The sequence below is a fragment of the Symphodus melops genome (assembly GCF_947650265.1).
Source record: "Symphodus melops genome assembly, chromosome: 11".
Lineage (NCBI taxonomy): Eukaryota > Metazoa > Chordata > Actinopteri > Labriformes > Labridae > Symphodus > Symphodus melops.
Window position 1 is genome coordinate 633973 of NC_136701.1, and position 15784 is coordinate 649756.

Sequence of the window (15784 nt, forward strand, 5' to 3'; positions counted from 1 at the left end):
ATCGTACATGTTTGGATTTATATGAATTATTAGTCTACGATTGATATTAAATACATTTCTTGAATATATAAATGCATATTACAACTCAGGCCTGGTGTGATTAGTGTGCAGCCACTTTACAAAGACTTCATTCCTTTTCTGTCCCAAGAGTTCACACACTTTTCAGCCCGTGTGTGCAGAAAATTCACCTTTACTCTATCATGTAATGTCATAAAAAGAAAAAGTCCCGTGTTTCCTGGTTCATTTCTGTCAGCCGGAAGCTCATTGGTCAGTTTATTAGGCCTCACACAAACATCTCACGTTTTGGATATTAATGAATAAATGTTCAATGTTTTGATCGCTGATTGGACCGTTCTGCTTGTGACACCTGAAATTATGATAGACAGTTTAGAATTTATGAAATAAACACTGACAGACGTGTAAATGTTCACTGTAATCTGATGTTTTAATGTATGACCACAGCGGGATGTCATTTGACCTCCCAACAGTTTCCTTTAAAAAAAAAAAAAACACCCACAAACATAAATGACGTGACTGAATCAAAGCGGAGTGATGTTTTCTGACAAACACGCAGGTAAAAAAAAAAAGTTCCACGTTTCAGATTTTTACACAAGAATGGTGACGCGTGTTGGACACTCTTGTTTCATCGTTTTCTGTCTGCTCCACAGAAGCACAAACAGGTGGAGCTGCATGTGGACACAGACCTCTGAAGTCTTTTATTCATCGTCTTGTTTCCCTCTACGTCTGCGACTCTGCATCTCACGTGTTTTGGTTCCGGGTCCAGTTTAGTGGAGTTTGGTTCTGGTCCCAGTTCTCAGACAACACAAAGGTCAAAGGTCAGGTTTTTCTGTGGACCAAACTGAGTTCATAAAACAGCGTTGATGCAGGAATGATGAGTCAGAGGAGAGGACAGATCTGATTGGCTGTCAGGGGAGAGTCTGTTTTTAATAATCAGCACAGATATTTCACAGCAGGGCCGAGTCGACTCCTCCCTCTTATCCAAACATGGTCACTTCTTGTTTCTAAAACTAAAGAAGGCGTGGGCGGGGCTAACTGTTATTGACAAGTCGTAACCATAGGGGCCCCAACATGTTCTTAAGGGATTATATATTTAGGGATACTTCGTGATACATTAAAATGAGTTACAAATCTGTAACTCATGAGTCTGAGTTGATTTCACAAAAAGACTTATGGCATTGTTTTTAATTTGACCAACAGAGGGCGCTCTGCTATGTCGACAATACAGCCTCAACGTTGACAGTATTTATATTTCAAAAGTAAAAATAAGGAAAATAAATGTAAATAAAAGTAACAATTCATTTATCATCCTCATGTTTTTATAAAAGTTTAAACAAATTAAAATAAAGCAGTTTCTTCACTACTGAAATTTGTTTAAAATTTATATTTAAAGTCTGATTTTTTTTTAATAACAGACGCACCTTGCTAATAATTTTTCAAACCCCTCCCTCCTCCAGGCTCCTCCCTCTCTTCCATATATGGTCAACTCCAGCTTTCAAAAACATTAAACAAGATGGCGACGGCCAAAACACCAAATTTAAAGTCAACAAACCGACATGTGACGTCATATAAGCCCCGCCCACTTACTTCCAGTCTATGATGACATGTTGACACATTACCTAACAGGTGACCTGACCCTGTGAGCCCCTGAGTCTGTGCCTGGTGGACCCCTCCAGTAATCCATCCATATAGAAACAACATGAAACAAGAACAGAAAACTCCCCGCTGACCTCAGATCTGCAGTCGGCTGTGACGGCTTCACGTCTTTTTAATTATTGTACGTAAAGAACAGAAGGACTGAAGTTCAACAGACACAAACTCCTCCTCCTTCTCCGTCCCTCCACCGCCGCCTCCATCTCAGGCGTCCGAGTCGTCGCTGCTGTCCCGGCTGATCTCGATCTGCAGCGACGGCAGGTTGTCCAGCCGGCTCTTCTTCAGCTTGTGCGTCTGTTGTTCCTGTTTCTGTTTGATCATGGCGCCCCACATCTTCTGCAGCGTCGAGTCGTCTTCCTCCTCCACCTCTTCTCCCTCCTCTCCGTCGCCTTGTCTCCTCCTGCTGCTACTGGCCGCGGTGTCGCTGGAACTCTTCCTCCCTGATGAAGAGAAGAGGCCGGGGGAGCGGCTGGTCGTTCGGCGTTCCTTACTGGCGGAGCTGCCGTCGTCGTCAGCTGATCCGAGCCTGCTCCAGAGCCCGCCTACAGGAAGTGACGGGTTCAGAAAGATCAGGTTAGAATGAAACACATTCAGCGAAGTGTCTGAATGAAGAAAACGTCAAACATCCTAAGAGGAAGGAAAAAAACACGTTTCTTCATGATCGCGCACAGTTGTTTTCAAATCGGCCATAAAGCAGAAAGAAGAAGTAACCATGGCAACCACTCACAGGCCGAGCCCATCCTGCTAACTGAGGACGTTTTGGTTATTTTTCAGACGCCAACATAGACTCACTTCACTATCTACCACGAAGCTCAGAGGGCGACATGTGCCCGTGCTCAGAGGTCACACGGTTTTTCAAGCGTTACCAAAAAAAGACTTCCTGCGAACCGTGCCACCTCAAGCAGACTCGGGCACGCCACATTTGTGTTCAAACTGATTCAATTAACCGGACTCTGTGGTCAAGCGTACTCGGATACGGGCCGGGTCAGGAATCTCTGTACCTGTCTTTCTGTCTTTGGAAGAGTTGGAGTACAGGGTTCTGCTGTCTTGGCTGACCACGCCCAGTCTGCGATGCACGTCTCTGACTGGCTCTCTGGCTGGGGGCGTGTCTCTGGGGGAGACGGGGGAGGGGGAGCGTCGCCTGTCGGGGGAGTACCGTCTTTTCCCCAACCGCTGCCGCACGTCTGCAGAGAGAGGCGGATGAGTGTGTGTTGTTTTACATCAAACACGCAGACCAGCTGGACTCAAAGAGCTCACCTGTCTTCCCGCTGGGGGCCCCTGGGGGGGGCGGTCTCTGCTTCGAGAGGCCCTGTCTCTTCTCCTCCAGCAGCTGACGGACGTCCATCACTTTGGGAGGCGACGTGGATTTGGGCCGGCTCTGGGACCCCGACCCCGACACCCCGACCCGGTTCCTGCTCGAGAACCGAAACAGACCCAAGTGAATTAAAGAGGACGTTTGGATCATGGCAGAGTGTAATGAACGACGTTAAAGGACGGCTCTTCAACGCGGGTCACACTCTGACGTTCTGTGGAGTCTTGGTTCTACCAAGCGCTCCGGTTTGGATCAGTGCGGTTTGGTACGGTGAAGCTCGTTTGTGTTTACCCGTACTTTGTAAGAATAGACTGGTGTAGTAATGACGTATTTTTGTAGGCCAACCTGAAAAAGTGGTTCCTACGTAAATCTGTCTATGGGATTTTTGCATTGGATTTTGGATCATTGCAGAAAATAATCTGTGTGTCAAACACACGTTTCTGATGCTGTTTAGTTCAGCTGATAATCTTTACAGATGAACATCATGTTTATGAAGTTTGAAGAGTTAATGCAGCCCAGAGAAGTAAAAAGCTAACGTTATGCTACAAGCTAACTACACCAGTTGGTTTATAATGATGTCACGGCGACGTTATGCTTCATCGATCTCATCAGCAGATTTGACAAGCTAGCTAAACGTTAGCTTAATAAGTTGTTTATTAACCTCATATTTGCAAGAGCACTGAAAAACATGACTAGAGGCTGTAAGGAGGATTAGGGAGAGAGTTCCCGGCGTGACGACGTTTAATGTCTCCATGACAACCACTGTAGTTTCAGTTAGCTACTCGTTAGCAACCGCCGTTTAAAGTACGTGTAAAAACTTTAAAAGTCACAAGTGGGGTCTTAGCTAACGTAGTTTATCTCGTCTAACAAAACATCAACATCTCTTCAGCTTGTGTTAACCACAGACCTTATTTCAGTCTAAACACAAACACATTCAAAATCCACATTTAGACTTTTAGAGTTAGGAACCCAGGGCGCTAACATGCTAACTCACTTCCTGGTTTTAGGACTCAAAACTACACCAGTCTATAGTGCGGGCTGGTAGCAGCATCAGTTCGGTCATTAATCCCAAGGAAGGTCAGCACCTCCGAGGTCGTCCACAGGATATGACACTGCAGTCACACAGGAAGTGAGGATTCTTTGGACCAACCAACAGACCTCAGACGGAGGTGTGTGTGTGTGTGTGTGTGTGTGTGTGTGTGTGTGTGTGTGTGTGTGTGTGTGTGTGTGTGTTCTGACCTGATGCTCTTCAGGGTCGTGTCCAGCTCGTCTGCGTACATCGTCATCTTCTTGCTCTTCTTCGGCGAAGGCGTGGAGATCATCTTCAGCTCCAGGTCGTAGTCCATCTCGTCCGACTCCGACCACGGTGACACGGAGCGCTCCGCTCGGCCGCGGAGTCCCGTCCCCAGCGACCTCGACCCGGCTCTCTCTCCTCTGTCCCGCTCGGCCCTCTCTTTGTACTCCACCACCCGGTCGTCTGAGTCCATGTCCTCGTCTCCGTCTTCTTCCTGCTCGTCCTCCTCCTACGATCCACACCAAAACTTCCAGTTAAGATACACATGTAGACTCTGACTCCATCGATACCCCTTCGTTACCACGGCAACAACAAAAACAAGTCCTCGTCCCTCTCTCTCTCTCGTGTCCGTACTTTGAGACTTACCTCCTCCTCCTCCTCTTTGATTGGCTCCTCAGGCAGGTTGACGAGGTCAGCTGGGGAGAGACGCAGTAAACCCGTCACAAAACGTTCCTTTACACTTCCATACTCCAGTTTCTGCTTCCAATGAAGCGTCCTGACACTGCACGCCGTTTAAAACGCCCGCTCTATATTCCTCTCTGCCGCTCGCAGACGGACGAGGAGCGACACTCGCTGACTGACTGACGTTAGCTCGTTAGCTTGTTCTACAAAGTGGAGCTAACGGTGCTTTAATAACATCCACATCATGATTTAAATGTTGACCTTTGACCTCTGCCAACACCTGAGAAAAGCTTTACTGCACGTTAATACAAAGTACGACACACACCTTCAAAATAAAAGCATGTCAGACTGTCAGAGCAGAAAATATGTAAACTGATGCAGAGTGGAGCTTCAGGTGTGTGTGTTACCTGAGTGTCTGTGTGTCCTGTGAGCTTCAGGTGTGTGTGTTACCCGAGTGTCTGTGTGTGTCCTGTGAGCTTCAGGTGTGTGTGTTACCTGAGTGTCTGTGTGTCCTGTGAGCTTCAGGTGTGTGTGTTACCTGAGTGTCTGTGTGTCCTGTGAGCGTCAGGTGTGTGTGTTACCCGAGTGTCTGTGTGTGTCCTGTGAGCTTCAGGTGTGTGTGTTACCTGAGTGTCTGTGTGTGTCCTGTGAGCGTCAGGTGTGTGTGTTACCTGAGTGTCTGTGTGTCCTGTGAGCTTCAGGTGTGTGTGTTACCTGAGTGTCTGTGTGTCCTGTGAGCGTCAGGTGTGTGTGTTACCTGAGTGTCTGTGTGTCCTGTGAGCGTCAGGTGTGTGTGTGTTACCTGAGTGTCTGTGTGTGTCCTGTGAGCTTCAGGTGTGTGTGTTACCTGAGTGTCTGTGTGTGTCCTGTGAGCTTCAGGTGTGTGTGTTACCTGAGTGTCTGTGTGTGTCCTGTGAGCGTCAGGTGTGTGTGTTACCTGAGTGTCTGTGTGTCCTGTGAGCTTCAGGTGTGTGTGTTACCTGAGTGTCTGTGTGTCCTGTGAGCGTCAGGTGTGTGTGTTACCTGAGTGTCTGTGTGTCCTGTGAGCGTCAGGTGTGTGTGTGTTACCTGAGTGTCTGTGTGTGTCCTGTGACGCTCAGGTGTGTGTGTTACCTGAGTGTCTGTGTGTGTACGGCGGTGTTCAGGTGTGTGTGTTACCTGAGTGTCTGTGTGTGTCCTGTGGCGCTCAGGTGTGTGTGTTACCCGAGTGTCTGTGTGTGTCTCAGGTGTGTGTGTGTTACCTGAGTGTCTGTGTGTGTCCTGTGAGCGTCAGGTGTGTGTTACCTGAGTGTCTGTGTGTGTCCTGTGGCACTCAGGTGTGTGTGTGTTACCCGAGTGTCTGTGTGTGTCTCAGGTGTGTGTGTGTTACCTGAGTGTCTGTGTGTGTCTCAGGTGTGTGTGTGTTACCTGAGTGTCTGTGTGTGTCTCAGGTGTGTGTGTGTTACCTGAGTGTCTGTGTGTGTCTCAGGTGTGTGTGTGTGTTACCTGAGTGTCTGTGTGTGTCCTGTGGCACTCAGGTGTGTGTGTGTTACCTGAGTGTCTGTGTGTGTCTCAGGTGTGTGTGTGTTACCTGAGTGTCTGTGTGTGTCTCAGGTGTGTGTGTTACCTGAGTGTCTGTGTGTGTCTCAGGTGTGTGTGTGTTACCTGAGTGTCTGTGTGTGTACGGCGGCGTGTGTCCCATGCTGTCTCCGATCAGAGGCTTCTTGCTCTTGATGACGTCTCTCTGGATGCGGCGGTTGTGATACCTCCTCTTCCTGAAAGAGCAGAACACGTCACATTGTGTCATGTGACCTCAGTGAACACTGACCGACCAATGACGGCTGAGCGGGTCTGAGTGTGCGCTCACCAGGAGTTACTGAGGATCCCTCTCATGCCTCCGTAGTTCGGGTTCCCGTACTTCATGTAGTATCTGCTGCGCCGCGCTGCGCCCAGCTCCTTCTTATCGTCTACACACACACACACACACACAATGAGATTCAAAAGAGTGTGTGTGTGTGTGTGTGTGAGAGAGAGAGAAACAGTGTGTGTGTGTGTGTGTGTGTGTGTGTGTGTGTCTCTCACCATGTGTAGCCAGGCGCAGGAACAGTTTGTTTCCTTTAAAAGGTCTGATGACGGGTCGTAGCTCGTTCCTCAGCAGAGACTCTCTCTCCACCCCGGACAGGTCGTCCATCTGACACACACACACACACACCTGATGATGATGTCATCGATGGTTTATTGGAGCGATACCTGATGATGAGCGTGACTCTACCTGTCCAGGCTCCGCCTTCTGTTTCTGCTCCACCTCAGCCTCCTTCACCTCCACCTCCTCGCTGCTTTTCTTCACCTCCTCCTCCTCCTCCACCTCGCCCTCCTCCTCCTCTTCATCATCATCATCATCTGACCTTTGACCCCGTTGATCTGACAGGTCACAACACACATTTTATGTATACACACACACACACACACTCAGTTGTGTTTGTTCTCAGACTCCACTCAATGTTTCTCTGAACACACGCTGACCTTTGCTCTGTTTTCCAAGCTGGTCGTCGCTCTGTGTTGCCGCGGTAACCGTCTCTGGGTCGGGCATCCGGCTGCTGTTGACGAGGGCTCGGATGCACGTGTCATCATCAAGCCACACCACGTTACCTAGGAAACGGACGGGTAATGGTTAACCCTCCCCCTTTAGATTTACCTGGTCTGATGTGTGTGTGTGTGTGTGTGTGTGTGTGTGTGTGTGTGTGTGTGTGTGTGTGTGTGTGTGTGTGTGTGTGTGTGTGACTCACAGGACGCGTCGTCGATCCACTCGATGTGTGCTGGAGGATATTCTTTGAAATATCCGAACACGTCCTGTGTGCTCATGTCGTCCACGCCCGTCACGTACATGGCCTCCAAGCGCACTCTGGGGATGGCTGAGCACCACAGAAGAAGAGAGAGCAGGTTCAGCACACACACCTGTACACACACACACACACCTGTACACAGAGGCTGGACGACAGGGTCACCTTTCTTCAGGATCTGTTTATCTAGGAAGACGTTCCTCTGAGCGACACTCTCCTCGGCAACGAAGTGGAAACGTCTCGCTCGCTTCTCTTTCCTCTCGATCGCTTCCTACACACACACACACACACACACACACACACACACACACACACACACACACACACACACACACACACACACACACACACACACACACACACACACACACACACACACACACACACACACACACACACTATGAGCTGCAGTGGGTCTCTACAGTTTCTCACACAGACTCATCGAGGCCTGTTGTTCAGACACGTCACTCAGACCTGTTCCAGAGAGCCCTGAGTCCGTTACCATGGTAACCCAGGCTGTGACCCTCACCGGGTCGGGAGCCGGTTTTCCTCATCATCTCCTTCAGTCCGTGTGGGTCTGAATGCTTGAAGCAGAGTTTGCTCTCCTGTTTCCATGTGACTCTTTAGAAAAGAAAGAGCTAACGGTCTACTTCCTGTTCAAACAGGAAGTAGAGCGACTCCAGGTCCACGGGTCAAAGACAACACAGCAGCTTTCTCCTCACTCTCATTAGATTGTCTTTGCTGCTAACCAGTGACTAGTCCAGCGCCATTTTCAAGCCGTGCAGGATGTGCGTGGTCGTCGGCTGCGGTCTGTTCTGGCCAAATAAAAGGCGACGCCACAGTCGGCCTTCGTCCCCACGAGTTCCACTGCGTCTGCTCGCCGTGTCAGGCTCTGAACGCAGAGGATCCTTCCTCGTCTGAGGGCGAGACGCTCGGCCAATCAAAAACGCCGGCAGGTGTCTCACGAGGCGGAGCTTCATGCAGAGGGGTGAAGTGTCCCTTTAATGTGACGGATGGACGAGTGTTAGTGGGCGTGTCTTACCTTTGAAGTGACATCGATCCCGGTGATGAACGCTCCCGCCTTGTTCTCGTACCGCCGGCTTGTATCCTGCAAAACAAACAAACAACATGTCAGCCACACGTGACGTCACGCTTTCCTGTGAGGAACGACCGCAGGACGACCATCCGTCCCGCTCCATGGTGACTTCAAACAGGAAGTAAAGTACTCTCAGCTTAAGACTGTACAAACCTTCAAAATAAGAGTAACAAATGATTTATTTTTTAAATGTGAAATAATAGTTTTAAACATGAAATGAATGTTTTTATGAGTGCTGCTTGTTTTTAAAACGATGAGTCATTGAAGGTCGGGTTGTTCTTGTTGATCATAAAGACGCAGTAATAATCATTGTTCATTGGTCACTCTTGTGCAGCACTTTGGTCAGTCATGGTTGTGTTAAAGAGCTCCAGAGGTGAAGGCTGGTTGAACAGTCTGTCCAGGTCCTTTCAATGGGGTCACCTTCAGTTAACACTCCTCTTCATTTTCCTTCATCGACTCTTATTGACAAACTTTTGTCACAAAAATGCACGTTCCCCTCAGCAGGGTCTCCGGGAGGTTTCTTAAAGATGACATCAACCCACACAAATAAATCCATCCCGTCCTTTGTGGTCTGCTTCAGTCTGACCTCACAGAGGAAAACGCTCTGTTTTAAATGCTCTCAGTTTGTGACGTCACAAGTTGTATACTGTTAAATAAATCCCCTCCCCTCCACCCATGGACTACATACACTAACACACACATATATATATATGTGTATATATACACACACACACACACGCTAACATACACTAACACACACACACACACATACACACATACACACACACTTACACACACATACATACATAAACACATACACTTATGAAGCAGGTGATTTGGCCGAATTGATTTCTGAGTCTTTATTGATCAGAATCACATGAACACTTAGTTCACTTTGATGTGCCGGTGTTATAATCCCGTTAAACCCGTTAAATGTGCAGTTTAGTTAACGGAGTTCTGCGGTACCAAACAGCAACAAGTGAAAGACACACAAACAGGCTAACGGCAGACATTTTAACTCTTCGTTGTTTACAGCAGCTCACCGTTAAACGCCGTTATCCGGTGACTAACACGGTTCTAACGGTTCTAAGGACAGTAGGTTACCGCACACCGACGCTCCCCGCGAAGAGGAGGCCTCGCTGGGACACTTACCGGCAGCAGCTCCTTCAGTGAACGGTTAACGGAGACGTCCTCCGCCTCCAGCTCTCCTTCCTCCACTTCCATCGGCTCGGCTTCGCGGACATCCCGGTCCGAGTCCGAGTCCGAGTCCGAGTCGGACCGGTCCGAGCCGCTGTCTGATTTCACCGACACCCGTAAGCTGCGCGCGGCTGCCATGGCGCGAGCTGCAAAATAACGGCTCCTGATAGTGCTGCGGATGTTACCGTAACCCGGAAGGGATCTATCCTCCCGCTGCCTCTTCTTCGTTGGTGTTTTCACCACGACGGAGTGACGTCACCATAGATATATGGACATCACAGCCAAGCGGTGACCTCTGAGCGCGAGGATCTTTAACTTCTGAACACTTTCCAATCCCACAAAAAAGAAACGTTCTTTTAAAACATTATTCAGTTGGAAATATTTAGAGAATAAGGACCGACTACCTCACTCATCTCACCGAAAGCAATAGAAACACACATTAAAATAATTAATAAAAAATTGAAAATATCTGTGTTTTGTGATGTTGAAATTGAAACACAACAACATATACATTGATTTATATGATTATATATATATTGATTATATGATTGTGAATTCACAAAAACTTTGTGAGGTTCACTTTAAAACTGGATTTCTGCAAAACACTGGAATTCTCCAATTTTACAATATAACAGAGAATTTTAAAATCAAGGCCGTATTTGACGGGGAGCCAGTGGAGTACATGTATCTCTGACACCTAGTGTTTATAATGGGAACTACAGTCCAAATGTAAAACACTTGGTTGATATTATTGTAAATGTATAACACAAGTTCATATACCAACTTATCATAACTCCAGGTAAGACTTTTAGGTTTATTAAAAACCAAGCAGAAACAAATAAATACAGTCCAAATTCTTTATTAATTTATTTTTATAATGAACCTAATTTGCATTTTAATTGACTTTGGGAGGAAACCGGATCACCCGGAGTAAACCCAGCTAACATGGAGAGGAATGCGACCTCTACACAGAGAGAATACTGCAGATGGAGATGGAAACACCTCCAGTCCGACCTCTGTGCAGCTACAGTGCTAACCACTGCGCCACCATGCCGCCCACTGTGAAGGTGAATCTACGATCGAATCAAACTAATTATTGCTCGTGTTTAGGAACATGCAGCACAGAAATACCAACAAATGGTGGATGACTTGTGCTGAAGTGAAGACAGCCACATATCTGCTCTTAAATGTAAGTATCATTGAAGTCCACCTCATGTGTCCTGTCTATTCTTATTATATTTTCATAGCTGCACATTGTTCCACACAATTTCAATTCTTCCTCTTTAAATGAACAAATGTTTCGAGTGTGATTCCCCTTCATAGACGCCTTGACCCCTCTGCTCTTCATTCTGCCATCTTCCCATGGACTTTGAAGCTGTACAGACAGGAGTAATCAGGATTTCCCCAGTTGTTCTCCACCTGCAGCTTCACGTATTTGAAGATTCTACTTCCGTGACTCGGGATGTTGAAAGTCTGTAGCTGATCTCCATCTTCATCATAAAGAAACCTTCCTAGTTTGCTTCCTGGATCTGCTTCAGTTTCCATACCATACACAGTAAACTCCTTTGGGGCGCTGGCGATAGTACCAGTTGGGGACAAGGTCTTTGACATATGGCCCAGTGAAACCTGACTAATGGCAGTGGGATGGGACAGGGCGATCACGAGATGACCCTTTGAACCTTTGAACGACCAGCAGTTTCCTGGAACTAGTTCTGAGCGTCCCTGAATTACAGAGTATGGATTTACAGAGCGAGAAAAAAGTGGTATTCCAAAGAATCTTAAAGCATTTTCTGGCTGATAATATGTTTTAGAAGTCAAGTCGTGAACGATACTGGCTCCTTGAGGCCCCAGAGCGAAGTCCGGTAAAGTGCTGCCTTTTGGACGTAGAACCTTCATCTCTGTCTTTAGACTCTGCAGCTCATCTTGTAGATGTCTCAGCTGCTCCACCATGACTTCATACACTGCATTCATGTCCTTATTATTCGGGGTTGATAAGACAGGGAACTGGAAGTGTTGTGACTCAGTAGAAAAGTATTTAAGTCCAATACACAGACTCAGTACAAAGAAGAGAAAGCCAAGATTCTTTAAGTTAAACATGGTGGGCCTCTGGCTTTTTCTGTCACTGCCCGTGTTGTGTCTCTCATTTATATCAAGTGTGTCTGTGTTGCTGTGTCCGTACATGGCTTTGTTCGGGCTGCTGTCGCTTGTTAAGTTTGTGCTGTCTTCACTGTACTCTACACTAAAGTTTTCGACGCTGTTTAAGGTTCCTCTCTCTTTCTGGGGCTTAGATGGAGTTTTGTGTTTCCTGAAAATCCGGGATAATTTCTCTTTGTAAGAAATCTCCGGTCCCCCCTCAGGGTCGTAGTATCCGGTTGATTGTAGTCGAGGGCTCCTTCGAGACATGTTCTGTTCTCTGGTTAGTTCCGTGTCTTCTACTGACTGCTGACTGTCTTTGTCCTTTATATACTAAGCTTGAGATCAAAGCACTCTGACCTCATAATACAAGCCCCGCCCCCTGATTTGTTTACACATGTTCACATCAAAGCCATTCTTTAATGTTGTCTTTACTTTAATTCATCTGGAATGTTTACATTCAAAACATAACACTGACTGTGATTGGCTGGCACAAGAATGAGTCCTAAAACCAGGAAGTGAGTTAGCATTTCAGCTCCATGGGTTCCTAACTCTAAAAGTCTAAATGTGGAATTTGAATGAGTTTGTGTTTAGACTGAAATAAGGTCTGTGGTTAACACAAGCTGAAGAGAGGTTGATGTTTTGTTAGACGACATAAACTACGTGAGCTCAGACCCCACTAGTGAATTGTAAAGTTTTAACACATACTTAAAAGGCGTATGCTAACAAGTGGCTAAATGAAACTACAGTGGTTGTCATGGAGACATTAAATGTCAGCACACCGGGAACTCTCACTAATCCTCCTTACAGCCTCTAGTCATGTTTTTCATGTCTCTGTCTCCGCAGACAATTCTTCACCACAAGTAGTTTTTTACGTTCTCCTCTCAGCTTGTTTAACAGCCGGCTCCATTGTTTACATGATTACATGAGTTGGTGCATTCCTCCCATAGACTGTAAATATTAATGACCGAAGCCATCTGTTCCTGCACTGGGCTCGGGAGGCTCATCGGCAGCAGCCGCCATGTTGGAAATGCTGTCTCAGGCTAACTTTGAGTCAAGCTAACGACAGGCTGAGAGCTGAGGCGGGTTTTAAGCCTCCTGACATTTACATTGCGCCCACCTGTCAATCAAATAACTGGATCACACATATTATGAAAATCCAAACTGAGCTGTTTTTTTTTTTTTTAAATCACAACCTTACAGTGTGAGTCAGTCAGGCTTTAAACTGGGTGTGTCAAAGTATAAGGAAATTTTTTTTTTTTTGAAATCTTAAAATAAATATTTTCACCGAGTTGTCAGTAAAGTATGTACAGCAACATAAAAAGGTAGTATGATGATATGAACTGGACAGAGAAAACCATAATGGCCTAGACTGTCTCCACACATCCAGACTACAGGCGTGGGTTCTGGCGTTGTAGTAACTGGTTAGATGGTTCATATTTAGCTCATTCAGAGGTGAGCGTGTTGTGCTGAGCACTTAAAGACTCAGCTTTGTTTTCAAAGTGTAACTAGTGGAGCTGGCGGTCACTGGAGGTCTCATTTGAACCAATCCGGCCCCCGACCCAATATGAGTTTGACACCCGCGTGCTTAAAATGGTTTATTTATTCTGTAAAAATGACCTTTTGCCCGTCATTCATGGAGCCCGCCTCTAGCTGACATTGGACAAACTGCAGGATTTGGCACTTCGCCTTTGGTTCCTCTGCAGGTCACAACAATCTAAATAAACTCCTGTCGTCCAGGATGTCACCTCATTTTATATCTTGTATTTGTTTTGATGTCACTCAAGAAAAATAGCCTCAGTTTTATTTGAGTTGTGTCCCTTAAAAGGATGAGTCCCCTTAGTGTGACTGACCAGTTTAATGTCCCTGTAAAACATGTAAACACACACACACACACACACACACACACACACACACACACACACACACAAACACACAGTGTGACAAAGGTGGAAGTTCTTCAGAAACTTTATAGCATCAGATTTACATATGTGAATCACGTAAATTAATTTCTTTCCATTATGATGGAGAACATTAAATACAGACACAGTGACATCTTTGTAATTATGCTACATCTTCCCCTTTCAAAATAAATTATTTACTTTTATATTGCAAAAATCTGAACACACTGACGAAGAGATTCACACCTGAAATCAGAAGGAGACGAGGAGGAACAGATTTTTGTGCTCTCAGTGCAATCAAGACAATTAGAGTGGAGTCGGTGTTGAACATCCACAGAGCTCCATCATCTTAGTGCAAAATTAAAAAACATTTGTTTTTGCATCAAACGGCAGTGAAGCTTCTGGTTTTTGCAGGTTAACAGTCTGAGTCCGAGCTGTTCAGAGACATCGAACAGTGACCTTCAGCGGGTTCGACCCGACACACTGCTGATTGAACATCTCAGTCGATATATTGATTGTGTTATTATTTAAACGGTTAACAGTGACTGATGTGTGTAAACGTTCAGACATCATTAAATCCACAGATATGACATTATCCATATAGAAGACAATGTTGTGTTTATATTAGAAAACATGGAGGAACTACAGGAAGGAACATTAAGACTTTGAGCAGCCTGGTGCTGCTGCATGTTTCCACTCATACAGGAAGCTCTCAGTTAGACCCTCCTCTTTCCATTCAGTGTGGGTCACCTGGTGGATTAAACGGACTTTAGGGGTGAAGTTTGAGTTTGAGATTTTAAATCTTCATTTGAGAACATTTAAAGGTCAGTCTGTTGTCGACTCCTGTCTCATACTAAAGCAGGACAGGTTCATGGACTGAAGAAATAAAAGCTCGGGCGACTCCAACTTTTATGAACGTAATCATAATTACATATTGCTCAAGTTTGTCTGCTTTCATCTTTTCCAGGTTAAAATGAAAACAGCTTAAAACCTCTAAATCCCAGAAGAATGAGAAGTGTACTGGAGAGGAGAGCTTCAGGTGTTTAACATCGTCTCCTCTCATGGTGGATTCAAATCGTTTCGAGCTATAATTTAAATAAGTGTTCCCAGATGAAGAGATCAACGTGCTTCAATTCATACTGATTATATATTTTTAGAAAAATCTCCAAACTTAAGGAAAGCTTTTTTCCACTTTATCCAATGACTGTCCATTTCCTGGTCAGGTACTGAGATGTTTGACTTCCTGTGTGACGGACGAGGCGGCGTCTGAAACGACCTTCACTCATGTTTGAAGCTTCTCTTGAGTCCTGATACCTGATGAGATGACGTCTTTGGTCCACCTGGGGACAGACTGCCTCTGATTGGCTCAGATGTTTTAACTAGAAGCTGCTGTGTCCAATGGGAGGGGATTATTTCATCAGTGTTACAAACTCTACTGTTGCGTCTGTCGACCAGGTAAAACGAGGACGAGTGAAAATGTCCCCCATGTCTTATGTGAGGATGAAGTCAAACAGTGGGACCCTGTGTCCGCTGCACAGGTGAATACCACTTTACCCTGATGACATCATCGTGACATCATGACCAATGTATTCTGTTATTTTAACGGACAAACTCATCATGGCGCTTAAACTGAAGCTTCAAATGAATGAATGTGAAAGTCCTGCAGGAGGAAGGACGTGATGGTGTGTGTGTGTGTGTGTGTGTGTGTGTGTGTGTGTGTGTGTGTGTGTGTGTGTGTGTGTGTCCTTCAGGATCTTCGTCCTCTGTGTCATTTTCTCCTTTTGTTTCTGGAAAATTAAAAAGAGAGAGAGAAAAAGATTTGAACATGTTGGAAGCATTCAGTCAGAGTTCAGACCTGGACTCTGGATCACCCTGATACACATGCAGACCTTCACGGATCTGGTTTACCAGGGCGTTTAAGAGGATTTTGTCCACAGGGGGGCGCCAAAGTCCACGCAG

At 46.1% G+C, this 15784-nt stretch overlaps 2 protein-coding genes across 2 annotated transcripts; both read right to left on the reverse strand.

Moving 5' to 3' along the window:
- Window positions 1–426: 426 nt before the first annotated feature.
- Window positions 427–10028, reverse strand: ncbp3 (nuclear cap binding subunit 3). Its single transcript, XM_079355296.1, has 14 exons — window positions 9747–10028; window positions 8541–8606; window positions 7664–7769; window positions 7445–7570; window positions 7182–7307; window positions 6931–7079; window positions 6741–6849; window positions 6526–6625; window positions 6324–6433; window positions 4644–4693; window positions 4223–4506; window positions 2929–3083; window positions 2673–2855; window positions 427–2213 (listed from the first exon to the last, which is right to left on the reverse strand). The coding sequence occupies exons 1-14, from the start codon at window positions 9927–9929 to the stop codon at window positions 1876–1878; spliced, it is 2085 nt and encodes a 694-aa protein (XP_079211422.1). The 5' UTR covers window positions 9930–10028; the 3' UTR covers window positions 427–1875.
- Window positions 10029–10634: 606 nt separating this feature from the next.
- On the reverse strand, window positions 10635–12218 carry LOC306831942 (SUN domain-containing protein 1-like). The gene has a single exon (XM_079356253.1). It carries the CDS (start codon window positions 12192–12194, stop codon window positions 11136–11138), a length of 1059 nt encoding a protein of 352 aa, XP_079212379.1. The 5' UTR covers window positions 12195–12218; the 3' UTR covers window positions 10635–11135.
- Window positions 12219–15784: the final 3566 nt, after the last annotated feature.